A 27,528-nucleotide genomic window follows, 5' to 3' on the forward strand; every position below is an offset into this window, starting at 1 on the left:
CAAGCTACTTTGAAAGACTTCTATGATTTTGCCTGAGCTGACCATTACAGCCTGTGTTGTTTATCAATGCAAGCCTTCTACCTCTAGCTGAGCTTTCCTGATGACAGTCCTTGAAATGTCCCACCTCGGCTCTCAGTCATAACCAGTCCTCCCCTGTGAATACACTCTGCCCCAATACCCCTCGCATCAAACGTTAGGATTCATCTCAGGCTTCATAATTTCCATGAAATCTCCCTCAACCCTTCTGAACCTAGATTCCCCTTAGAAGTTCACAGCATGGGCTCGTCTTAAACACTGTTGTACTGAACTTTTCATGGGAGTAGATCTTATTTCCACAAGGAAATTAAAAAGGCTCAAATGCAGAGACTATTTTGCATTTACACACACAGCGTAGTGGTTAATTACACAGCCTACCTAGTAGGTTTGACTCTCAGCTCTGTATCTTTCTGTGTGACCTTCAGCAAATTATTTAACCTCTCTGTGCTTCAGTTTCCTCATTTGTGAAATGGAGCCAATAATGGTAGCTACTTCAAAGGGTTGTTTTGAGAATTAAATGATCATGTAGAGGGGCGCCTGGGTGGCTCAGTAGGGTGAGTGTCTGACTTCAGCTCAGATCGTATCTCGCGATTCATGAGTTTGAGTCCCATCTCAAGTTCTGTGCTAACAGCTCCGAGCCTGGAGCCTGCTTTAGATTCTGCGTCTCCCTCTCTCTCTGCCCCGCCTCCACTTGCACTTGTCTGTCTCTCTCTCTCTCTCTCTCTCTCTCTCTAAAATAAACATTTAAAAAAATGATCATGTAGAACTATTACTGATATATATATAAGCACCTTGTAAGTGTTAACCACTATTATATTTATTAATAAGAAAAATCACATAAGTGTTGGAAATGTAACACAAGTGTTAGCTACTATTATTATTTAGAATATCCATGTTCACAGGACCTAAAATAGTAAGTGTGTAGCACATACTCAGTGCTGATGTGATGAAGGAAGGCACGAAAGGTCTTAGCATGAGAAGCTGTTTGGGAAAGTGTCTATTTCTGACATTTTAGGGAACAGCTAAAGAAATCCATCCAGAAATGGCAAGAAATCGCTATTTTGGGCTCTGCAAAGGCTCATCAGTCTCTGGAGGAATTAAGAGGAGAACAACAGGAAGCAGAGCTGTATGTTCTTAGACCCACACACCACATATACCTGCAACTAGAGTTTTGTGGCTCGTTTTGTAGCTGAAACTATCAGACGAGGGAGAAAACTTCCTAAGGAACGCAGGATAAGCAGGTACTCACTGAGCATGCCTCTGTAATTGAGGTCCATATCCCGGCTCTCAGATCGAACTTTAATAGCATCCAGAATGGCATCAGGAGACAAGAGTCCTGAAGGCCTCACAACATTCAGAAGTTCAGTGAGGCTCATCAGAGGCAAACGCACAGCCTGCATGATTTCAGCATGATTCTCCTTTGAATTGTGCTTACACCAATTTAACAAGGCTAGGAAGATATCTTTTTCGGGAGCTGCAAATGAATCTCTTAATACGATGTTTAAAAGTGCTGTCTGAAAAGGACAAAACAAAAAATTCCAGTTATCAAGGAGCTCAACCATGTGTATGATCAATCAGCAAAATGTTACAGAACTGCAGGTATCACTTATATCTCAGCAACTCTCTTTGACCATCTTCTTTCTTTAACTTTCGTGCCATATACTCTCTTGCCCATAAGGGCTCCATGAATAGCCATGGGCATCTTTAACCACTACACCAAATGCCTAGTTTTTCCAACACATCCTCTGTGCACCTATCTTCAATAAAACAAGAAGAAAAATGGCAGCATGGGGAGCTGTCATTCCATGCAGGTTCTTCAGGAGAGTTTACATTTAGAAGTCAGTCAGCAGTGCCTGGGTGGTTCAGTCGGTTGAGAGTCCGACTTTGGCTCAAGTCATGATCTCGCATTCGTGGGTTTGAGCTCCACATTGGGCTCTGTGCTGACAGCTCAGAACCTGGAGCCTACTTTGGATTCTGTGTCTCCCTCTTTCTGTCTGCCCTTCCCCTGTTCACAGGCTGTCTCTCTCTGTCTCTCAAAAAAAAAAAAAGTTAAAAATTTTTTTAAGTCAGTAAGATACAGCTGGAATTTAAAATTCAAAATCTTTTGCTCCACAGCATTACTGCACTCCCATATTTTTGGTTCTCAGTTTTCTAGACTGACCTCCAGTAACCTTGGTGTGACCCTTGAAGACCCTTGCCTCTAAAAAGTAAGTAGGATAATAAAAATCATAGTTTACACTCAAGCCAAAATAGATAGCTTTCAAATAGGTTTTTTCATGTGAAATATTCAGGTTCTAGGACGAACACAAAAAAGGAAAGGAGAGACAACCACCAGGGTTCAGAGAATGATTTTGAGCAAAATAATGTGACTATTTTTTTCAGCCAGCAAAACAAAACAAAACAAAACAGCAGTGACTTAAAGACATCCAATGATACATCAGATCTCTTTTATGAATTATCCCTCCCATAATATGGAATTATTAGTTGCACTCTCTGTTGGAGAAATACAAAACCAAAACATAGTATGCAATACCACAAAGGAACCTATTTGACTATCATCACACTGATGATACCGCTCTGTAGCACAGTCTCTTTTACACATAGAACCTACCAGAAGAATCTTAAAAAAGAAACCAAAAGCAATTTGCCTCTCTTTTATATGATCCACACAGAGTCTCAGTAGCCAGAGGCAGGTGGCTAGACAGATGACCTCTTCTAGACCGATGATTTTTACTTTTTTTAATCTCAGTCTATTGCTCTACTCTTACAGCACAGATCTAAATTGTACAGGGCATGCCTGTGAAGTTCTTGCAGATGATGACACACCTTAGAAAGGGAGAGGAAGCCTTCACTTGAGAGCACCTCCTGAGCATTTCTGTCCATAAACAAGCAGCACATGCAAGTTAACTTGGGAAGTGAGTAGAGGCTGGCAACATCAAAAGTCATGCAGACATTCTGAATGTTAAGTATGGTGCAGAGATACTCAGAGGTAGAGTCCTCCAGCTCTGGAAATCCATATTTATGAGCTAGGCTCAGAAAGTCCAGCAACACCTCCTCCTTCTCATCTGTCAGCGTTGCCCGCCCGGTGTAGATGTATTTTAGCAGCATTGTGAATGCTTCTGCAGTGGTGTCTTGAAGAGGGATTTCTGCTTCGGGCTGAGATTCTCGCATCCCACCATACAGTAACGCTCTGCACATGAGAGAAGAAATGCGTAAGGAAAACCTCCAATAAGATTTGCCACAATATCATGAAACGATGGTTAGCAGCATTATGCAAACATAAATTTGTTTAGTGACACAAAGATTCAGGTGAAGAAATGCATAGTAATCACTTTATTTCTCTAAAAGAAGAGAAATTATTTATATAAACTATTTTGGATTAATTCCATAAACAATTGGACTAATGAAATTATCTTGAGACCTTAAATATGTAATAAACATTCATTAAACAGAAAGATGAAAGTACTCTTTTGAAAGAAACAGCAAAATCCGTATAAACATATTAAAGGTAGATAAGGATGTTTAAAAAATAAAAATCTGTAGGAAAAGATATAATCAGATAAAAACAATTACAGACACTCAGATGCCATTCTCCCCTGTCAGACTGGCAGAAATTAAAAATCCTGTTAACTATTCAGTGCTGCAAAAGCAATAGAAAAACAAGTTCTCTCATGCACTGCTTTGAGCCTATAAATAGGCACCCTTTTGGAGAAAGTAATTTAAGTAATCTGTTAGGACTCAATTCTAGAGAAATAATACAGCAAAGCAAAGATACATCTTAAGAATGTATACTGAAACAATGAAAATGTTGAAAAAAATTGTAAATGTCCATCAACAGAAATGCACTTAAAAAAATGGATATATGCATTCTATACAGCTATTACAGAGATAAAGAAGATCAATATATACAGTCTTGGAAGATGTCCAGGATACGGTAGATAAGTCAAGTTGTAGACCCACATGGGTTGCATGGAAAAAAGCATATACCACATAATTACACATGTATGCACATAGGTAATGTGGATATATCTATTTATATTGAGAAAAATCAGGGGAAATTCACCTTACACTATTAACAGAGGTTGTCTCTGGGGAATGGGATTAGATGGCTGGTAGGGAAGGACTTCCATTTGTTACTTTATAAATTAAAAATGAAACTGGTGATGGGATTATGGGTGATTTAACTTTTTTTTTTTCTCCTGTCTTTTCAGTATTTTTCAGATTAAAAAAAAATCCCCATATTATTGCTTATCTGCTCATCTAAAAAATGAAAACCAGACAATCCAGTCAGGCAATGAATTTGAATTTCTACTTCTATTACTACAGGAGGAATAATATGAGCCAGTTAAACCTCTAATCCATCAGGAAAGAAAGGGCAGCCAGAGGAGGACCAGGGAGGAGTGCAGAAAAGGATAGTACAAGTGAGAAAGGAAATGTGTAAAAGTGAAAACAAGACCATAAGGAGGGGAAAAAGAGACTCCCCCTGCTCCTAAGATTCTCAGAGCAGGACTAGCATTTCAAGGGTTCCCTCCATACCTGCTGGAACTTCTCCCACCCTCCCCAGGCCAACTTGGCATTCTGGCTTGCCTCAGGGCAACAGCTGAAACCATCCAGGCAAAGATTCACAAATATTCTGAGCATACTTCTTCACCCGGTTATATACTCTGCCTAAAAACACTCTTAAAGGTTTTCATTAATCCAGAGAGCACCCCACCCTGACCTTAAAATTACTAGATTAAAGAATACTTTCCTAGGGAGGGCTCGCCAAGACTTACTCCCCCTGCAGAGTGATCCATGGTATTTACCTAAATTCTCAATACTTTAAAAGTGGTTTTCATGGGGCTCCCTTAGAACACTAAATATGAACCCCCAACTTGTGAAAAATCCCCTCTTGTACAGTTAGTTTGTCCTTATGTGGGAATTGATAGGCTTTATGACAACACTAGGGCCTCTCTTAAATTTCCTTGGCATATGAACAGTGTCCGCAATGAGAATCTAAGACAGCTTTGGTAATGACTCTGAATTGAGCCTAGTGAGCCATCATAGATTATAAATGTTTAATATCCACAAAGAGACACCAAGAACAAGTTCAGTAAGCGAGGGGAGTACATTCCATTCATTCAAAATGATCTTCAAATTTCTAAAAGTATGTGAGTTTCTTTTAAGAATATCCTGAACAGTTAAAGGTACCCACACACAGTTGTCTCAAATCATCTTTGAAAGAAGAGAGGCATATAATATTAACAAATATAAAACATAAGGCTGAAAAGTTCTGACCTAATAAGGAATGGTCTCTCAAACACTTTAATAGTAATGAGTGGACCAAAAGTAAGAAAAGGGACAGAAACACAAAGGAAAAGTGTGCAGAGGATAGAGGCTGGTAACGAAAAATGACTAGACCAAGGCCAGCAGTCAGGGTTGAACTGACCACCAGCAGGGGGAGTAGGACAGTGTGCGCTCTCTTTTCGAAGCTCCTGGCTTTATCGACAGTGGCATTTTATATGTACAAAATGGAATGCTCTAAAAATGTTTAAAATGTACTAAACGCGTTCTAGACAAATGGTAAATATTTCCAAGAGACTCACTTCACAACAGTGTGTGTGTGTGACTCTAGATACTGTTCTGTTGACTTACTTAACTCTAATTGTAAAAATCAGACTACAGTTTTCACTAGAAGGTAACTGAAATTTTCTCTAAGCCTTTGGCATCTTAATTTTTAGATATCAAGTTTCCCAGGTAAATCCATGATTTTATGGATATGGACTCCATGGACTCCAAGGATTTATCAAGGATAAATTATCACTCAGTCTATAATTCAGTGGTGATTCCCATTTAACAATTATTAGGTAAAATGTAGAGTCATTAGAGCTTAGCTTAACAATCTTAAGCCTGGAAGCTAAAGGTCTGAGTAACAGACAACAGTTATGTATAAGGAGGATTAAAAAAAATTTTTTTTTAATGTTTATTTATTTTTGAGAGAGAGAGAGAGAGAGAGGAGAGAGAGAACTTGTGCAAACGGGGGAGGGGCAGAGAGAGGGAGACACAGAATCCCTCTGGGGAGGAATCCCTGGAGACACAGGCTCCAGACTCTGAACTGTCAGCACAGAGCCCAATGTGGGGCTCAAATTCACAAACCATGAGATCATGACCTAAACTGAAGTTGGACACCTAACCGAATGAGACACCCAGGCACCCCAAGGAGGATTTTTTTACATTAGTCCATAAATATTTTGCTTAGTTTTAATTCTAATGTAACTATGAAACTTCCTTTCAATAAATGAATTCCCTTTAATCTAATGGGATTGCCAAATGCATATCTTAGAGATAGATCTGTTGGGTTACCTGAGTCTCAGTGGTCTGAAACTAAGAGGTATACATATTTACTAGCAAGTCCAGAGGTCAGTCTACCCACACAACAAGAAGCCTATCTGCCAATAAATCAATAAATCAGCTGAAGTTCAACTGTGAGAAGCAGGTGAGGGCAACAAAGATTCAGCCTGAGAAATATTCTCAAGACCTTGAAAAATGGTTGGTGTGAGACTGTCTAGCCTGGAAAGCCTTCTATCCCACTAATTCTCAGATGGTTTCTGAAGGAAAAGGTGATTAAAAAGTAACAAAAAGTCTACAAAGATGGAATTCTTACAGATGCTGAATTGAAAGACTGCTAGAATTTACTGTTATGCTTTGTTACATATTTTTCATAGAGTAGAAAATACCAGTGTTTTCCACAAGTAACTTGAATCTTCAAAAAGTAATATAAACTTACCGAAAATATTGGCACCTCGCTGCTAAAATTACCCTGTGGGCAGGAAAGCGTTTCTTTTCCACAACAAATGTGACGTCGCCATATTCTTCCCCTATCAGCAAGGCACCAATATGTTCAGACAAAATGTGCACATGATCAATTTCGCCCACAGCAGTAAAGGGGCGAAGAGGGTGACTGTTACTCATCTTGTAGAACAGGTGATAGTCGCTGATCTGTTATATAAAGGAGGGATAAGAATTAGTGGGGGAGAGGGAAGTATACTTAGAAAATCACATACCACAAACATAGCTAAGCAAGAATTTAAAGTACTTTTTTTTTTTTTTAATTTTTTTTTTCAACGTTTATTTATTTTTGGGACAGAGAGAGACAGAGCATGAACGGGGGAGGGACAGAGAGAGAGGGAGACACAGAATCGGAAACAGGCTCCAGGCTCTGAGCCATCAGCCCAGAGCCTGACGCAGGGCTCGAACTCACGGACCGTGAGATCGTGACCTGGCTGAAGTCGGACGCTTAACCGACTGCGCCACCCAGGCGCCCCTTTTTTTTTTATTTTATTTTTTTTTAATTTTTGTTTAAAGTACTTTTAAAAAATTCACATGAGAGAGATTTTATCATTACTGGTATCTTTATCAACCAATTTATTCTGGGAAGTAATTGAGCCTGACTCCATTAATTCCATTCCCTTCAATGTCTTATCACACTAGGAAAACAAAAATGCCAGGTCTTCCAATACAAAAGAACTTGGAGCCATCATATTCTAGAAAACTATGCCCAAATACAGGCCCCTTATTTATCAGAACCTCAGGAAAGGAAAATCAACAACCAGAAGAACTCCTCTTTATAGCGTAGATCTATTCAATGAGGTTGGGTATCACTAACTATACCCAGTTGAAAAGTCATCCAGGCATATATCTAGACCTAAATCACAAACAGAATAAACTAAGTCATCAGATTTCAAATAATTTCAGGGATTTTGCTCTGAAAATATCTTAAATATTTTATAAAAATCATAATCTTCTAGAGTCACAAAAATAACCTGGCATTAATGAAATCTTAACCCTCCCTCAAAAAAAAATAACCCCAATATTTTTCTCAAGACTGTAATTTCTAGTATAAACTTGCAGCTCTGATAAGATTGCTTACCAAAACATCTGTACACTTAAACTTATTTATAGGCACTTCCTTGCTTTTGCATGCAATGCTTTTCTACAGATGTAACTGAAAATCAAAGGTCTGAAACATCATTAATAGATTTACCTGTTTGAAAGGGGAGTTATGTTCTTTGAAAGCTAAAAGTGTTTATATTCTCCAATCTCTCCAATATTTGCAGGTACAATGTTTTTAAGGGTAAGTTACCCAGCAAGTGAGTAAGAGCATTCACTGGCATTCAGGTGCCCAAGGTGGAGATGTGGCTGACAGCTCAGCCTCTATTGCTACCCTTCTAATGCACCAGAGACTAGGGGAATGTGCCTTCTTCACTACACATCCACACCTTCTTGAACTCTCCACTTGGACCAGGATTAAAGCTTAAGCCACTCCAATCTTTAAACTTCCGTATCTAGATCCATTATTAGCAAGGTGTACAAAAAATGGCCTTAATCCCCAGATACTGCAGTGAAAGATCCTCACAGACCAGGTTCCCCAGTTACTTGCTACTCCATGTTCACCCCCAGCAGACAAAGCACCAGCAAGGACAGCGACACAGAAGGACATGGAGGATGAGTGAGGCAAGGAGACACCTGCCCCAGGTAAGTGGACAAGTTCCTGGCCCCTTATCGTAGCAGCATCAGAGGGCTAACAGCATAGTTCCCTAGTTGCCAAGGCAAATTCCTCTTCTTCAACTGCAATCTCCATTTGAAAGCCTTAAAAACTGAATCATCTCCAGTCACCTGTGTATGAAAGACCAAATTCAGCTTGAGCGTCAGCAAATAATGCATGATTTGATTGTTTAATGCAAGATACAACAGTCTAATAGAGGAGTTGGCAAACTTTCTGCAAAGGGTCAGATAGTAAACATTTTAGGCTTTGCAAGTTATACGGTGTCTATACAGATCACTGAAGCCAAAAACAGCCATAGACAGTAAGTAATGAATGTGCATGGTTATGTTCCAATTAAATTATTTACAGAAAGGGACAGATAGAACTCTCAAGACTATAGTTTGCCAAACCGTCCTCTAACATATGATCAAAGATTGTACTCTAGACAAAGGATCAGACTGTTTTCTAGTTTTTGATTTCTGGCTGGGTTACCCAATCAGTGTTCAAAATAACATGGTTATTTTCTGTGTTAGCCATGAAATTGTGGAATCTACTGGGAGCTGACTTCAAAATCTCACTCCTCTTCAACATGAATTCTCACATCACTATCCTATATTTCAGGGATGGTGCATGGCTCTAAACAAAACAGACTCTTTCTCTGCCTGAACAAATGCTATGCATATACCAGTGACTATATTCTCTGGTATAATATTCTCTTAAAATTTTATCTAGGTCATAAGTGAGACTAAGTGACTATTAATGAGAAATGACTGATTTTTGGTTAACTAGCACAAAGATAAATTTTTAATTCTTCAACTGATATATAATAAACATTAACATTACATTTATAAATATCTTAATAGGTTCTCCAGATCTGTACTTCTAATACATACAATTTCATTTTGCTAAATTTATGGTTTAATTATGCTTTTCCGACTATCCACTTACTACGGAATAAATACAATTTTTATTAGCCATGTAGAAATAATTTAATTAGAGCAGAGATTGTCAATGAGCTTACACACACTGGAATCACATGAGGAGTTTTAAAAAAGGGAGGTGGGGGGGGGGGGTGTGGAGAGATGCTTGAACCCTACCCATCAGAAATTCTGATTCAATTGGTCTGGAATGTGGAATCACTTTCCAGAAGTTGATTTTAATGAGCAGGCCGAAAAGGAGCCACTGATTTAGACTCTGTTGTCGTATGGTCACATAGCTTACTCTGATGCACAAATATACAAACAAAATTTCTGCTGAGAAAGTTCATTGAGGGTTTGATTCTGTTTTGAATCTTACTGCAAAGAGGCAAATGATTCTAACAAAATTACCAACGCCACAGCTTATAAACAAAAAATATTTCAAAATATTTTTGCCCAAAGCCCTAGATTATTTACAAAGTAATAGTTTGGGCCCACCCACCTGCATTTTAAAAGGCCTGTTTTAGAAACATGTACCAATAAAGTTAATTTTTTAAACTGCCGATTTTAATTTGATAAATAAAATGGGGACAATGTTAAAGTTAATGGAGCAAAACTGTTTCTTGACTTGTTTCTTAAACTTTAAACCTTATTCTGCCACTATCGACATATGTGATCTTTGACAAATTTTCTAACTTCAATTAGACTGTTTCCACACCTGTAATGACATGGTTATAGACTTTTTTTAAAGTTATATTTTATAACTCTGCTACCGCCTTTTAATATCAGTGTCTTGGCCTGACATATGAAATCAACTCTGTGACTCAGCATTTGATTGTAACTCATGACTGTGATTTATTACAGCCAAAGAATACAAAGCAAAATTAGCAAAGGTTTTGAAAAAGCATATGGGACAAAGGTTGAGAACAAGACATAATCTGTCAAGGGTCCTCTCCCAGGAATCTGCCAATTCCTCTCCCAGGAATTACATGGGACATGCTTAATGCCCCCAGCAACAAGCTTTGACAGCACGTTAAATGCTGCCAACCAGGAAGCTTGTTAGAGGCTTGATGCCCTGGGGATTTATAATGGGGGCTGTTCCAATAGTAAGCCCCTGCCTGGCATGTATCCAAATTCCAGACTCCCAGAAGGACTAGAGTTCAATACAGACCATACTGTTTGTACAAACTGCTTAGAGTGAGCCACTCTTATCAACTGGTGGCAGGAACACTTTTAAAATCTAAGTTTCCATCTAGATGCCAGACAAGGGCCAACCTTGCAGTTCAGTCCTTCTATGTTAGACATTTTCTGTATAGTTCCAGAAACAATGAGGGGATCTAATGATGTTAGCAAAAGCAATGAAAACAAGGAATTTAAAAGCCTATCTGATGTACTTCTTGAATCTTAGATTTGGCCTGGAGAGAGGAATACCAAGAAAATAGCCTACCTTACCTGCCCAAATGTATTCCTGACCCTGGACCTCCCATTATGCCAGATCCAAATAGTTTTAGGGACAGCTTTCTTCAAAATTTCAAGCATCAGATAATTCCAGTGTTATTTAAACAATTCCTACACATGGGAAGAAGTAGTTTTCTGCTGCTTCTTACGAAGTCAATTTAACCCTGACAGGAAGATGCGACCATATCTACAAACTCAAAAACCATCATAAATAACAAAAATCCTATGTAAAACATTAGAAAACAGAATTAAGCAGAACAATTCATGACAGAGTAAGTCAATTCCAAGAATGACAGACGAATATTAAGAAAAATAAGTCCTCAAATTAAAAGGCCAAAGTGGAAAAAAATCATCATATAATTAGCTCAATAAAAGCTAAAATATTTTTAAACAATCACTACTAAATTTATTTTTAAAAGTTCTAATTGAATAGGAATAAAAGTATATTTCCTTTTATTAGGATACTAATACTTCCTTAACTTGATACATACATATAGTTTAACCGTAACGGATATAAGCATCTAATTAATAATAAAACACTAGAACCATTCCTAGAAAGATCAGAAATAAGACAAGGATGTCTACTCTTATCACTATTAACATTTTTCAGAAACAAAAGACAATGCAATTAATTAATCGGACCAAGTGAAAGTTAAATGGATTAGAAAACAAAGGGGCAAAATAATCACTATTTGAAGATAATCTGATTCCCCATATGAAAAATCCATGAGATGGAACTGGAGAGTGTTATGCTAAGTGAAATAAGCCATACAGAGAAAGACAGATACCATATGGTTTCACTCTTATGTGGATCCTGAGAAACTTAACAGAACCCCATGGGGGAGGGGAAGGGGAAAAAAAAAAAAAAAAGAGGTTAGAGTGGAAGAGAGCCAAAGCATACGAGACTCTTAAAAACTGAGAACAAACTGAGGGTTGATGGGGGGTGGGAGGGAGGGGAGGGTGGATGATGGGTATTGAGGAGGGCACCTTTTGGGATGAGCACTGGGTGTTGTACGGAAACCAATCTGACAATAAACTTCATATATTGAAAAAAAAAAAAAAAAAAAGAGGTAAGAAACAATCTTTGAATTGTAACATAATTTTAAGAAGTCTGTCCTAACATGTTCTTATTATAGACATAGTTCTAAGGATTCTCTCTCTGTGCACTTTGTGCTTCTATGTTAAAGAACCAGAGAGTGCATCAACATAGTTTTTTTTAAATATTTTTTCTGAAATCATCTCTCCTTTTGAAATAAATAATCAAATTTAAAAAAAAGAAAAATCCATGAGAATCAACTGAAAAAAGATAAAGGAGGAATCAACTGAAAAAAATAAAATCAACTGAAAGAAAATAAAGGAGGTTCACTAAAGTAATCTCAAAAAATTATTATATGAAAATATATAGCATCCTTCCACACCAAAACCACCAGCTAGAAAATATAAAGAAAAAGACTTGCAGTTTATAATTGCAAACCTATCCAATACTTGGGAATAAATTCATAGAATAAGTAAATTATCAAACTCTATAAAAGAATTTAGGAGAAATAAATGAAGAGACATACATTGTTTGGACATAGAAAGATTCAATGTTTAAAGAGATCTATCACCCCTAAATCACCATATGAAAAATTCTATTGTACTTTAAATTGTGAACACAAAATGTTTTGAAACCTCAAAATTCAAGAAAACATTCTTGGTAGGGATAACACAGTTAAATAACAATAATTTGGTAAATGGGCACGGACAAAAAAGTTGACACTGAGAAATAAGAATTTTATATTTATCAAGAGGTGTTTCAGGTTGAGAAACACAGTTCTAATTAATACAGGAATTAAAAGTAATCCTGATCACAATCACAACAGAGTTTTTAAATTAAGTTGGGATAAAGGAGTTCATCTGGAAGAATAAATATGAAATTTGGTGTGTGTGTGTGTGTGTGTGTGTGTGTGTGTGTGTATTCTGGAAAAAAAAACAGTGGGGGCCCAGCTTAGTGGATGAGAAAGCAAATCATAAATTAGAGCAATTAGAACAATGTCATATTAGAGACAGATCACTGGAACATATTAGGCCAGAAATAAACTATACACAGGAATTCACTACAAATATATGTATTTTGTATATACACACACACACACACACACAGCATTTCTATTCAGTAGTGGGAAATATGGATTTTTTTCAATAAAAGATGTTGGCTAGCCATTTGTAAAAAGTAACCTGGATATTCACACAAGAACACAAAATTAAATGCATAAAGATGTCAACCTCAGCACTTTCTGTAACAGTAAAAAATTGGAATAAATGTAAATGCTCATTTAAAGGTAATTAGATAAACAAATAATGGTAAATCTATAGAGTAGAATAGTATATAATGATTTAAAAAGAATAAATTTAGATACCATTGACATTGAAAAAAATCTGAAATATATGTATTTATGTGGAAAAAGGCAAGCTGCAAAACAGTACTAGAGTAAAATGTTATTCTGTTAAATAAAATCTTAAAAAACAAACGTCAAATTGTTAAGAGTTATTAATAACCCAATGGATCAGGGTTAATTAATGTGAAAATTTTAAATAGCGCACTACATAGCTTTGTAATGTTTAAAATTTTATAAGATTTTTCATTTATGATAAAACTTTATACAAATATTTCAGTAACTTTGGCCACTAAAATTACAAAATAAATTAGTTCAGGTATGAGACAGCAAGTGTTTTAATTTGCCACAACGAATAGTACCTGATTTAGCGACTAAAAACAGTAAGCAGAGGGACTATATATTATCTCTACAGATGAAAATTAATTAACAACTTGGAGACAAGGACAAAAAGTTCATTACACTAAGACAGACATTACGCCAAGGCAGGAATGATTATCAGATACCTGGGTAGCATGGCCTACTAGGGCACTGTATCTGATATATCCCAACTAAAGGTCTTCACCTTAGAGGTTTTCAGTTCGACTTTTTCTAGACTGAAGGCACATTGTTTCAGATGCAAACAGTGCTCTGAGATTTGCTCCTGTTGACAGCCCCAGTCTAAATTTGCTGACGTTCACAGGATAAGGCAAGGGTAATCTATTCACTCAAGCTGTTCCTTCAAGGTGGGAGGAAAGAGAACAGGAAGGCAGAGGGAATACCGACAGACTTACTAGAAGAGAGGGCAAGAATACCACCACCAGAAAATGGCACCATTCGTGAGAGCATATAGTTACTACGATTAATTGAGGGTTCCAGGACTTCATATGGATTTATTTACAAGGGATTGTGGTATAGAAACAACACTCTTTTTCATGGTTGGGTAACTTTCATGGGTTCAAGTGCATAAAAAAAAAAAAACAAAAAAAACAAAAAAAAAAACGACAAATGCAGCAGTACTAATATTCTAAGGGTTATTGACTGTTTACTATGCAATAAGAAACCCACACCCATTTGTTCAAACCAAAATAATAAACAATGTCCATCAATAAAATGAGATCACCGTGTGTCGTTTTTAACACTGTAATGTTATAATTACTTCTTAAGGAGTCTGAAAACAAACAAACAAGCCTACCTAAATATCAGTTTCTTTACTTAAAGCTCACTTCTGAAAGAACTGCTTACAAACTTTTAAGAAGGGCTTTCCACCACATTTGTTAGAATTAAAGTTTATTTTCCAGTGTTTAATCAGGACATAGACAAAGAGCAAAGTTCCACCAGGTGGAGATGCCAAGGAGTCCTTGAATGCTGTATAAATCCCCCTGGGAAGCCCTGTTGGCCCCGCCTATTTCCTGGCTGAAAGGCCTTTACGGCTAAAAAGACCTTCTGCTCTTTAATTACAAAATATAAATGATCTTTCTCTTGAGGAAAGCAATGGCATTTACAAGCATATGGTTTAGCAATTTCTTTCTGCTCTTGGTACCCATGTGGTGTGTAACTTGAAGTAGTATTCCTTAAACTTTAAATTAATATCGCCTGGGGAGATAAAAGATATCCTGTCTGCATCTTAAGCACTGTCAAAAAAATCACATTCTACTTTCTCATGGGAGGGATACCTCACTTCTTTTGATATATACTCTACCCTTGTCATCCAAAAGTCTGAATAAACAGGTGTAGACTGCCCATATTGGTAGGTGTAACCTTGACTCTGATATTCTGCAAATCTAATCCTAAACCTGCAGAGTCCTGTCACTGGGGCAGTAAGGGCTGTGTGAGCAGCACAACTGTGTCTCACAGGCATTTTCTGGCTTCAGGATGCCCGAAACGTCTTTCCCTGGGAAAGATGAAATGATTTCTAACATCCAGTCCCACTCCAAATTCCTGTCACTCTATGATTTTATATGTTTGTAAATAAATGTTTATGGATATACACAGTTTGGAATACTAAAGAACTATATTATAACAAGACCATTTAACAAGATTATTTTATCGAAGTGTATATAACTCCATTTACCAATTACCACATTGATTCTCCACTTTGTCAAGGGACAAACTAGTTTCTGAATCTGTATATGATTCATCTGATAAAAGATTTATTGAAGAAAAAAATAGGTTTATTGAGCTCTCTTCTATGATACAGGCCCAGTGCTAGGTGACAGGAACACAAAGATTAATAAAAGATAAAGTTGCTACCTTTGAAGAACTCACTGTCTGCTGAGGAAGCTAGGACTTCGGAAGGCAAATAATACTAATTCTAGAACTAGCAAGCCATGATTTTATGATGTTCAGAAAGTAAAATACAGCCATCTTCTGTAAGTACCACACTAAAGCAACCACAACTATGCTAAACAGGTTATTAAATGAACAGGAACTCAGAAAATTATGTTATATCCCTGTATCAGAGTAAAAGTTAATATTCAAACAACTGGCTACTACTTTTCTCCAAAAAGGGATGTTCACATCCCAGAGCAAGTACAATACAAGCCACAGGAATTTGGTGAGAAAGCCTTAACGCTTCTACTGACATTCATTTTTAACCTAGAAAAATGAGAGGGAAAATTAAGCTTCAGTAATATTTAATATGTAGATGAACATTGCCTTCTCTCATGATCTACATGTCAAAAACACTCACTTGTCTAGGATAAATAAGCATCTAGGGAATTCAACAAAGACATACGGCTCAGGAAGTATACTCATTTGCTCAAGTAAGTATCAGGTTTACTTATGCCTGCTTATGTGAATTTTCCAAATGTTATCTGGTTTTTAATTAAATTATTGCTCACAAAACGACAAATAGACTAAAAAAGGTTCCTGCAAGGAAACCGCTGATTGAAGATAATGGAACAATGCCAAAACAACAAGTAAATGCCCATTATGATAATTCTACTCCTAGTAATCAGATTTTATAATACGTCCTAGAGATCTAATGCATACTACAGTGAATATAGACAACAAATTGTATTATAACCATCAAACTTGCTAAGACATTAGAATTTAATTATTGCAACTACTAAAAAGAAAGGCTAATCATGTAACATGATAAAGGTGGTAATTATGGCTACAATGGCAATCATATTACAACATGCAAACATATCAGATTAACATGTTACACACCTTAAGTCTATATGATGCTATATGTCAAATATGTTTCAGTAAAAAAGTGACCTCCAAATTTGAAATAATCAAGAAGATCATTTGAAATATACACTATTATTAACAATGAACTTCCAGGGGCGCCTGGGTGGCTCAATCAGTTGGTTGAGCATCCTACTCTATTTCGGCTCAGGTCATGATCTCAGGGTTTGTGGGACTGAACCCTGTTTTGGGCTCTGAGCTGACAGTGCAGAGCCTGCTTGGGATTCTCTCTCTCCCCCTCTCTCTCTGCCCCCTCCCTGATCATACTGTCTCTCTCTCTCAAAATAAATAAACTTAAAAAAAAAAAAAACAACGAACCTTCATACAAAACGCATTAAAACACATGTTGAACAAACATTGGTTGAATGCTTTAACCCAAAAATAAGTTTAAAACAAAATTACAATCTAGTAGCAAATTAACTATTTTGCAGTAGGACACAGAAAGTACCTTTTACCTAATAATAATGGTTACGATTTACAGTGGACTTACTATAAGCCAGGCAGACTCTTAAGTATTTTATACACGCCATCTTATCTAATATTCAAAGAACTAGCTTAGGAAAGTACTGTTTTTAATTCTATTTTACAGATAGGTAATTGAGACACAGACAAGATTAGGCACTAGTCCAAGGGCACAGACAATAAACAGCACATCCAAACCAACGTCTGTCAAAGGCCTGAACTAACAAGAGCTATGCCACAGTGACATGGAAGAAATCAGAAATGACTCTATGATTCCTGCCAACTAGCTTCCCTGACCAGCAGTCCTCAAATTCTTTTCAAGACACCCTGTTTAGATTAGGTAAAATATGCCTTGGCTGATAGAATGAAGTGTCATTTTTCAAGCCAGCTTTTGGAGATTACGTACACATCTGCTTTACTAATATAGGGAGAATAATTCAGATTTTAACTGAATGTAGTTAAATTCTAATTACTGAAAAATTACAGACCAAGAATATTGTTAATACAAATATGCATCCATGTACAGTACAGGGTTAAGAGAAAATCTATAACAAACTAAGCTGACAATGATACAACTGAACAGCAATTTATAATAAAAAAACAAGAATAGAAACAACTGTGAAAAGTACAACCAACCCAACATACACTGATAATATGGATCTCTCTGAAAATGTAAAATAATTCTAACTTAAGCATGTTCATACATGGAACAGGAGCTTTGCAATGTTGCTACAGACTACACAGTAGCCAGAATTATTAGCAGAATATAAAATTGTATACCTGAAACTAAAATAACACTGTATGTTAATTGTACTTGAATTAAAAAATAATTTTTTAAAAAGGTACTGAGAGCACCACGGCATTTATCCAGATATATATTAAAATACTGCTAACATTAAAAAAATTAAAATCCTTTCTAGACTCTAGTATTATGCTAATGTGGGTTTATGAATGCCATTTTGCATACCCTTAACACTTCACTTGGTTGGTTTTTAATAAGTTGCCAAAGGATATATATAAATGAAAGACTATGAGATCGACTGACACTTGCCAATATTTTTTGATCAGGGCTCACCAGTAGCCTTGGCCATTTTTGAGAAGCATTCTCCTAGATAAGGCAATGCTTCTGGCTCAGTTTGGCAATGATATCTAATTTTGTGGTGGTTGGGGGAACCTATTCTATTACTCCATCACAAAAATATCTAAGATTCCCAAGGCAAAAACAGCCTAGTATATAATTTACAGTATTAATTTTATTTTCTGTCTTCAGTTTCTCTGGCTCCAATCTCTAAAACAATCTTTCCCAAATACCTGCAAACAAACAAAAGCGTTAAATCAGCTATCCTAGAACAAAAATATCAAATGACCCAAGGGAGCTTCCTTCTGTTGTTTTAAAGTTTCCCTAAATACTGAAACTTCTTCTTTCTTCCCTACAAAGTACTTTCTTAAGCTTATGCTTCAGAAAAGCATAAGGTGAAACTTACTATCAGATTTTATTAACCTAAGTTCTGAATGTTTACCCAAAGACATGCATTATCTAGCTACCAACTTCCCTCAGTCTCTCAGGTCATGTTTGTTCTACTGTTTAAGCCCCTATAAGGCAACCATCTAAAAGATGGGATGACTTTTGGGAATGACAAGTCACAGGCTACAACTCTAAGAAGTGACTATCACTTATACTTCTCAGAGTTTATATAAACATCCTTTTTCAGGTGCTCAGTCTTATTGGTCCCAAGTCCATTGAAGACTGCATGAACTGTATGCTGGGAGCAAAAAAATATATATGCACCTAGAGCCAAAAAGCAATGAATAAGTCATGATGAGTGCAGAGGTTATTAGTTGTAATAATATTTGAAAATACAGGACAAGCCATTTCTGTTTAATTTCTTCAGTGGCAACTTATGGGTCTATAATATTTTGCCCAGATTTAAATTATATGATATTTTCCTAATTAATAAACATTATAGCATGAACTCCCATTAAAGCAGTAGAATAATCAATTGCAACAATTTAATTTCTTTGCAGCAAAGCTACTGTGAACATTTGCATTACTGTCTGTGTAAAGGAAATTGGCTTTTCATTTGTAGATGTTATAATAATGTTCTACTGTGCATACTTTGATGCAGTTTGTTAAACCCCATATCCAGGCTACTTTCTGTGAGCTGTGAATTTAAAAAAAGATCAAGTCTTAGAAGTCAGTCCACCTAAAAATCTTGACTTATAAGTTTATTTGTTGCCATTCTAGAACATAATCTAAAGGAAATGTTCACAATTGATACTAGTCTTCCTTTTGTTTTTTTCCCCCTTTTCTCTTTAGTTTTATGAGCATTGTCTTTAATTCCTTCAACATAGCATTCTCTACAGCAATGAAAAAAAAAAAAAGAATAAAAATCAGAGTAATTACCATCCTGCAGACTAGGAGTTACTGTCTGAAATGACAGCCACTGCTCCAAATGTATAGCCAAACTAAATCTATAGCCAAATCCAAAGCTATAGTGCATATGTAAGAATAAGGGAACGAACAGCACATGTCAAGCAAACAACCTTCATTTAGCAACAGAAAAACTTAGCCAAAAGTTCAAGTTCATGTCTCCTGAGCTTAGGAAAATTGACCTTTCCTGTAAAACTGTCATCTTGTCATGTTCCAAACAATCTTCCCCTAAATCTTCCACAAACCCCCGTGAATAAGCAAATATGTGCCCTGTCTTTCACCCTCTTCTGGTGCATGTATAAACTTCACTTACGCTGTGGGAGCATAAAACCCATAAAAAAAGAGAGAGAGAGAGAATACTGTATTTTTTTTTTCATTCTGTTTTAGAACAAAGACTCTAAAGGCTAGTATATGGGTCTTCTATATTCTATACACTAATACCCCCAAGATGCTACTGAATAATTGATGAGCTTATGATTAGACTGCCATCCTCAGTTTTGAACAACATTCATGGACCAAATTTAATTCATATCTAATATTGAATTCTATCTCTTTTATCATGATCAAAATATGCATCAAGGCTGATCTCTGTTCCTTAGAATTTCATCAGCTGTTTCTTTACCTAAAGTCATAATCTTGATATGTGACCAGCTCAGCTACAGCACCAACTTGGGATATCACTGACACAAATTCTCATAGCCCATCAAGAAAAGATACTAAGACCATGCCTTTATAAGAGAAACAAGGCTACAATGCAGGCACCTAAGGAATAAATATAGTCACACAAGAGGAGAATCTATTCATACTTTAGAAGCACAATATTTCTGAAGGTCATTTCTAAGAGAAAAAAATATACTGTGATTAATAAAGTTTTTAATGCTATTAAGTTAGATTTCATTTCATTGAAGCGGTATTATATTATTTGACAAACACAAAATGATCAAATATAGCAGAAATGCTCTATGTTCATAAAGAAAGAAGCAGCTTATGTTTTACTTGGCCACCCAGGTAGGGTTTAGCTGCTGCTGAGGAAACAAGATTCTTAAAACACTGTGCAGAACCATGAGTATATCTAAAGTAACCCATACACCCTGTAGATAAGGTGAGTTTTAAATAATGGAAGAAGGTCACTTTTTAAGGATATTAAGTAAAAGATGTTCCATGCAGATAAGATGGCAAAGGCAGGAGTCTTGGGGTAATATCTGCAAATATGAGACTGAAAAGTAAGTTTGTTTTGATTAACAACAGAGAAGAGATAGAAACAGATACACAGTCTGGTAGAACCTCACAATATAAAATGTGTCTAAAACTAAGATGCCTCTAAGGGAACACAGATCTGAGACTGGGAAGTACTCATAAGTTCTGCTGGGTTAGATCTAGGCAAACCATTTCCAGTCCCTGAGACTCAGTTTCTACCTTGGAAAAGGAGTGGGAGGGGGTAGGCTACATTCTGTGATAACTTCAAGTTCTAAAATTCTATAGCTAAATCATATGTGTAGAAGCCATGCTCTTATATACTGTTAGAAGTATAACAAACTGGTTCAGTTTTGTGAAGGTTAGTTTGGCAGAATCTGCCAAATTCTTAAATATATACTTCCTATAACTCCACAATTGTACTTCCAGGGATATATAAAAAGTTATTAATTTAGCATTGTTTGTAACAGCAAAAAGCTGGGGGACTAAACGTCCATGACTGCAGCAAATGGGAAATAACAGCAATAACCTCTGGGGAGGGGAGGGGGTGGGGGCCCTCAAGGGAAAGAGTAGGAAGTTTTACATTTAAACTCATTGTACTTCTAAAGTGTTTCCTTCTATTAAAACAATAACTGATTTATCTTTTACATAAACGGTATTTCAATAAACTTTAAAAAGCAGAAACTTAAAAAAGGTGGTAAGATATTTTTATCAAAAGGCTTTTAAGAAAAGGATGAAAACACAAGATCTGACTTGTACTTTACTGAGAAGCAACGTGAGTAGAAATGAGCAAATTCTGATGCACAGAGAAATTTAGTAAATAACAGATTTTTAGGAGTTACCTGAAAATGAGTTACAACACAAAATCCTAGAGAACAGTAACTAGGTATTGCTCCCTGGTGTTCCACAAGGACAACATTCAATCAATAAATATTACATTGAAATGATCCAAGCACAGGCTGTAGGCTATAGACCCAAATGTACAACTGTGTCATTCTTGGGGATCAAGGATAAAAATATATGTGCTCATCTTAAAAACATCTCTCAGGGCGCCTGGGTGGCTCAGTCTGTTAAGCGGCTGACTTCAGCTCAGCTCATGATCTCACATTTCGTGAGTTCGAGCCTCACGTCGGGCTCTGGGCTGACAGCTCAGAGCCTGGAGCCTGCTTCAGATACTGTGTCTCCCTCTCTCTCTGCCCCTCCCCCAGTCATGCTGTCTCTCTCTGTCTCTCAAAAATAAAGATTTTCAAAAAAATTAAAAAACAAAAAAACCATCTCTTGGGGCTCCTGCATGGCTCAGTCAGTTAAGCATCCGACTCTTGACTTCAGCTCAGGCGATGATCTCACAGTTCGTGGGATTAAGCCCTGCACTGGGCTATGCACGGAGCATGGAGCCTGCTTGAGATTCTCTCTACCTCTTTCTCTCTCTCCCTCTGCTCCTCCCCTACCCTCACGGGGGAGCATGCTCTCTCAAAATAAATTAACGGCTTTAAAAAAATCTCTCAACTACTTACAATCAAATGTTTTTATCAACAAGTTTTCCCTCCCCCTAATATTCAGCAGGTATTTGATTTCCTAATTTCCACTTTACTGTCTACAGTTACACTCCTGTATCATACTTTGCATACTGTTTCTCATATTTCTCAAATTCTTTCAAATATTTTTAAACTTACAAAACCACTTTATTATACAACACCTTTCTTGGTGTTCTCTAAGTCTCTAGTGATGCAAAGCTTTTTCAATAGTAAATGCCATACGTACTTTTATAGAATATAAACAAACATGAACAACAGTATAAACCTGAGAGCCAACATTCCCTTAAAATCTTTAATATATCACTATCCTATTTTTCCATTCACAAAAACATAAAAATCCTGTCGATGTGCTTTTAGCCAATAGACAGGTTTGCATTTTCTGAACAAAGGAAGTCCATTCTTTCTATACTTCTACATTATTTAGCTTGTTAGGATGAGCCTGTGTTGCTTAATTATAAGGGGTAGGACCAAACCAGAAGCAAGTGTATGAAGGAAATGATTCAAATAGTTCTATAGATACTTGCTTCTCAGCCAATCTTCAACTGGTGAAGGCTTACTAGGAACCTCAGTACAGTGGGAAGAAAGTAACAGGTGATGAACATTACCCGTAAATAGGAACTAAAAAAGTTCATTATTCTTCTTTCTGTGCTTTAACAGATCATTGATCTGTGACTTAAAGATCATAAAGCAAATGATAACTATAATTTCCTCTCCAATCTTCCCCACAATGTATGAAAGACGACATTCCAAAAACAACTTTTTAGAAACCTCAGGAGGCTTAAATCTTTTCCATAGAAACAATGTTGCAATATCTGATGGGCCAGTCACAAATGCTTGTTTAGTCCCAAAGCATCTTAAGGAATGGACCACTATGAAAATAAGCCGAAGAGTAACAATATGGGCAAATGCTGAGTCTCAATTTGGAAAGAAAAAAGATACCTTACTGGCTGGCTTCAGGGAAAAAAACAGAGGAAACTCTTCTCTACCTGTTCCTGCTCAGGGGTCAGACCCAGGAATTACTGCTCTGCTTTCTTCCCTTTCAGTTGCCTCATCTGCTGATTTCCAGCACATTTTTTTCTCTCTCTAGTTGACTAAAGCAATAGAAAGTGCTCAGAACTTTCATCCACCTCTGGAGCTGCATTAGCCAAAATGGTAGCCACTCATCACATGTGGCTATTGAGCACCTGAAATGTGCGAGTCCAAACTGAGGTGTACTGTACATATAAAATATACACTGTATTTCAAAGACACAGTAAAACATCTCATTTACTTTTCTATGTTGAGTAGATGTTGAAATGATAATATGGGAGATATACTGGGCCTAATAAAGTATTTTTAGGATCGCCTGGGTGGTTCAGTGGTTAAGCATCTATCCGACTTCGCTTTAGGTCATGATCTCACAGTCGGTGAATTCAAGTCCCGCATTAGGCTCACTGCTGTCAGTGCAGAGCCTGCTTCAGATCCTCTGTTCCCTTCTCTCCCTGCCCCTCCCCACTCATATTTTCCCTCCCTCCCTCCCTCTCTCTCTCTCTCTCTCTGAAAAATAAACAAACATTATAAAGTTTTAATTTTTAAATTAATTTTCTTCAGATCCTCTGTTCCCTTCTCTCCCTGCCCCTCCCCCACTCATATTTTCCCTCCCCCCTCTCTCTGAAAAATAAACATTATAAATTTTTAATTTTTAAATTAATTTTACCTATTTTTATTCTTCAACATGGTTACTAGAAAATTTTGGATTACAAGCATGGCTTGCATTTGTAGCTCACCTTATATTTCTATTATAGTTTTCTGATAGAAATATAGAATTTCTATAAGATAGTTTATCTTAGGAAAGGCAGTAAAGAGTATCTCAAGTCACTCTGCCTGAGTTCAAATCTTGGCACCACCATATACTACTGTGTAAGCTTTGACACATTACTTAACCTCTTTCTAAGCCTCTGTTTTCTCTTCTGTAAACATGGCAATAAGAAAATGCTACCTTGGAGGCTGTTGGTAGAATTAAATGAGGTAAAGAAAAGCAAATACTATGGTAACCGGCACATAATAAATGCTCAGTAAATATCTACCACTACTATCATTACTACTACAACTACTACTATTATTACGATTCACTACCAGTGCGTGATGAAGAAAAGGACAAAGACACAAATGGGTAGAGAGATGGAGAGAAGTTACAAACATGGACTGTCCGGAGAGATTTCTCTGTTTAAATTTAAAGAGGCAGCCCAGAAAGGACCAAGTCCACTTTGCCACACAGGTAAAGAACTAAACCTAGGCTAGCATCAGCTCCCAAAGACACAGCCCATGTGGAGACCCGCATTACTCAACAGCAGGCAGTATCTAGGTATTTCCAGGACATTCTCTTTCCATCGAAAGATGTCAGAGAAAGTGTGGGAACAAGTAGTTAAAGGCACTGCCACTCTTGTAGCAGTGTGAGGACCCTTAGCCTTGACTCTGGGAGACACGGACTTGCTGACAAGGTATCAGCCAATCATTTCTCCTCTGGCTACTGGCTACTTTGTAAATGAGAAGAAAGGGCTACAAATTCTCTGAAGTCCCTGCCAGCTATGAATATTCTTCTCCCCTCTTTCCAAAAGGGCTGCAGAGCAAGAGTAGCTTCCTAAGAGTCCCATCACCACCACCGTAAAAACATCCAACTCCGGCATAGACGTTGCCTTCCCACTTGTCGAGCCTCTAGTGAAAGCCAGGGATGTAGACCTGATGGCTTTGCTGAGACGCCACTGTCTTCTCTCAGACAACCAGGACTTTTACTACCGGCACTTTTTATATTCCCCTCGTCTGGCTAATTCTGTCTCTTCTTTCAAGGCTCAGAACAGGTTTCATGCCTTTCAGCAAGAGCCTTCGCTGATGTTGCCAATCTGGGTCAGGCGCCCTTTTTACATGCTATTTCCCTCTATCACTGCCCCCATTACAACACACTAGGATTTTATTATACACCTGCCTTGTTGGTCAGTAAACTCACAGAGGGCAACAACCATGACATGGTGCCTAGAGGTACTCAACAAATACCGAGTGAACATAACATCTCCCTCCTCTTTATATTCCCAGAATCTAATACAGTGTCAGACATACTTAAGCCCTCAAAATTAGCAAAAAAGTTCATATAGATACTAACAGACCTCTTCTCCGAATTCCAGACTTCTATATACTGCCTACTTTACATCTTCACTTGGGTTACTTCAGAAGTACTTCAAAACTCACTTCATACTCTCTATGTCCTCTCTCCCATGAAAACACTGTCCCCATGCACTGCTGCCAGCTCAATGAACCCAATTCGAGAAACCAGAACGACACCTCCCTTAAGCTCACTTTCCCTCCCTAATCCAGCAGGAAGTCTTTCGGTTTTACCTCCTAAATGAACTCTGAAATCGACTCGCTTCATGGCAAGTTCTATGCTACCATTCGAGTCCACGCCAGGCTTGTCTCTCACTCGGACCATCACTTGGCTCCTAACTGATCTCCCTGCTTCCACTCCAAACCATCCTCCACACAGCAGCCAGACTGGAATCTGTCAAATTTTAAAACTGATTATGAACCGTTTCCTTCAACCCCTCCCTTTAGGACACCACTCTCGCTTAAAACCCTTTAAGTGGCTTCCCAACGCTCTTAACATGAAAGAACAACAGAAAAAAAGAAAAAAAAAAACACAATTAACGAGGCCTTCAAGACTTGTGGAATCTGCCTCCTAACTACGCGGTTATTTCCCCTAATGTTCCCTCACTTGACAAGCTCCCTTACATCATGGAGCCTTGGCATAAGTTGTTCCCCTTCTGGGACTACCTTTCGTCTTTCACCTTCCATCTCCCAGGTGCCATTTCCTCAAGGCAGCCTTCCTTGACTTCAGTCTAGTCTGGGTCCCTTGTCCTCTACACTCATACACCGCAATCATTTCCTTCACAGAATTCATCTCTTTGTGTTTATACAACAGCCCTCCCCCTGACAGGCCATTTCTCAACACAAACCTTATGAAAATGTGTATCAGACTGGTCGCCCTGTTGCTTACAACTCTTCAACGCCTTCCTATCTCATGTTAAATAAAAATCATACCCTTTAACACGGCTCTGCATGCACTGTGACCAAGCACCTCCCCAAAACTTATTTCCTACCCTCCTCCTCGTACATTCTAGTCCAGCCACTCTGGTCTTGCCTTCCTTAAACACAGACAAGCTGGTCTCTGAACTCAGGGCCCTTATAATTATGTCCGCACTACCAGAATATTTTGTCCTCAGAGACCACTACTGACTACTCACCATTCAGGTATCTGCTCCCTGATCACCTCACCTAAAGGAACATCCACCCTCCACCCCACTTCTAACCCTCTATTCTGTTTTATTTTCTTCACTGCATCACTAGAAGATAACCTCCCTGGGAGCAAAGACTACCCTGTTCATCTCAGTGCCTAGAAAAATACCTGTTGCACAGTAGACAATACCTCTACAAATGCTTAAAAGAGCTAGCAGGTCCTGTTTCAAATAAGTGAGGTCCATTGACATAGATAAGAGACAGAGGTATGAAGATTTGATACCAGCGGCCATGCAGTAGGCGAAATTGTAAGACAGCCCCCGTGATTTCCACCCCTTGGTGTATGCATCCTGTATAATCAATCCCCCCTTGAGTCTGGGCAGCACCTGTGAATATGGAATAGTCATCCATGTGATTAGGCTACCTTATATATAAATGTGTGTGTGTGTGTGTGTGTGTGTGTGTGTGTGTGTGTGTGTGTGTAAGCAGACTGGAAGAATTCTCCTGCTGACTCTGAAGAAGTTGCTGGACTACAAGTAGGCCATGTGATTAGGGCCCAAGAGTGACCCCCCCTCCCCCGCCAGCCCAGCTTACAGCCAGAAAGAAAATGAGGGCCTCAGTCACATGAGTGCAAGGAATTGAGTTCTGTCTATCACCAATGAGCTTGGGTAGAGGACTCCAAGCTTCAGATGAGATCATAGCTTCTGCAGACCCCTTGATTTCAGCCTGGGGACACCCCGAGCAAAAATACAGCTATACTGTGCCTGGACTTCTGACCTACAGAAATTGTGAGATAAAAATGGCTGCTGCTTTAAGCTGGAAGTTTGTAGTTCATTGTTATGTACCAATAGAAAACTAATATAATGGCCATCAACCCCATCAGACCCAAACTTATTTTTTATAACAAATATCTTGCTAACCACCCCCTGCCCCAACACACACTGTTCTGAAATACAATTCAGAGATTTAGAACCTACTCAGCAACTTAAAATAAGACACTGGCTAAAATGTAAGGGAAAAAACAAAAGAAAATAATTTATAATAAAATAATATGTATCTCAACCACATTAGAAAACAAAAATGCCCCTGTAAGTTTTCAAAATGCCCTCTGAGAGATTCCACATCCATTGAAAACATCTGCTTGCCAGGCACAGTGTAT

General features: G+C 37.7%; 1 protein-coding gene across 3 annotated transcripts in view; it reads right to left on the minus strand.

Annotated features, from left to right (window-relative positions):
* BTBD9 (BTB domain containing 9) overlaps positions 1-27,528 on the minus strand; it is a 417,943-nt gene that overhangs the window by 372,933 nt on the left and 17,482 nt on the right. For all 3 annotated transcript variants that reach the window (XM_058733797.1, XM_058733798.1, XM_058733799.1), the window contains exons 2-4: positions 6,803-7,014; positions 2,863-3,226; positions 1,286-1,550 (exon numbers count right to left, since the gene is read on the minus strand). In XM_058733797.1, the coding sequence (XP_058589780.1) occupies positions 1,286-1,550; positions 2,863-3,226; positions 6,803-6,987 (814 nt within the window). In that variant the 5' untranslated portion in view covers positions 6,988-7,014. The remainder of the gene's footprint in view (positions 1-1,285; positions 1,551-2,862; positions 3,227-6,802; positions 7,015-27,528) is intronic.

This window comes from Neofelis nebulosa, chromosome 6 (genome assembly GCF_028018385.1).
Source record: "Neofelis nebulosa isolate mNeoNeb1 chromosome 6, mNeoNeb1.pri, whole genome shotgun sequence".
Classification (NCBI taxonomy): Eukaryota; Metazoa; Chordata; class Mammalia; order Carnivora; family Felidae; genus Neofelis; species Neofelis nebulosa.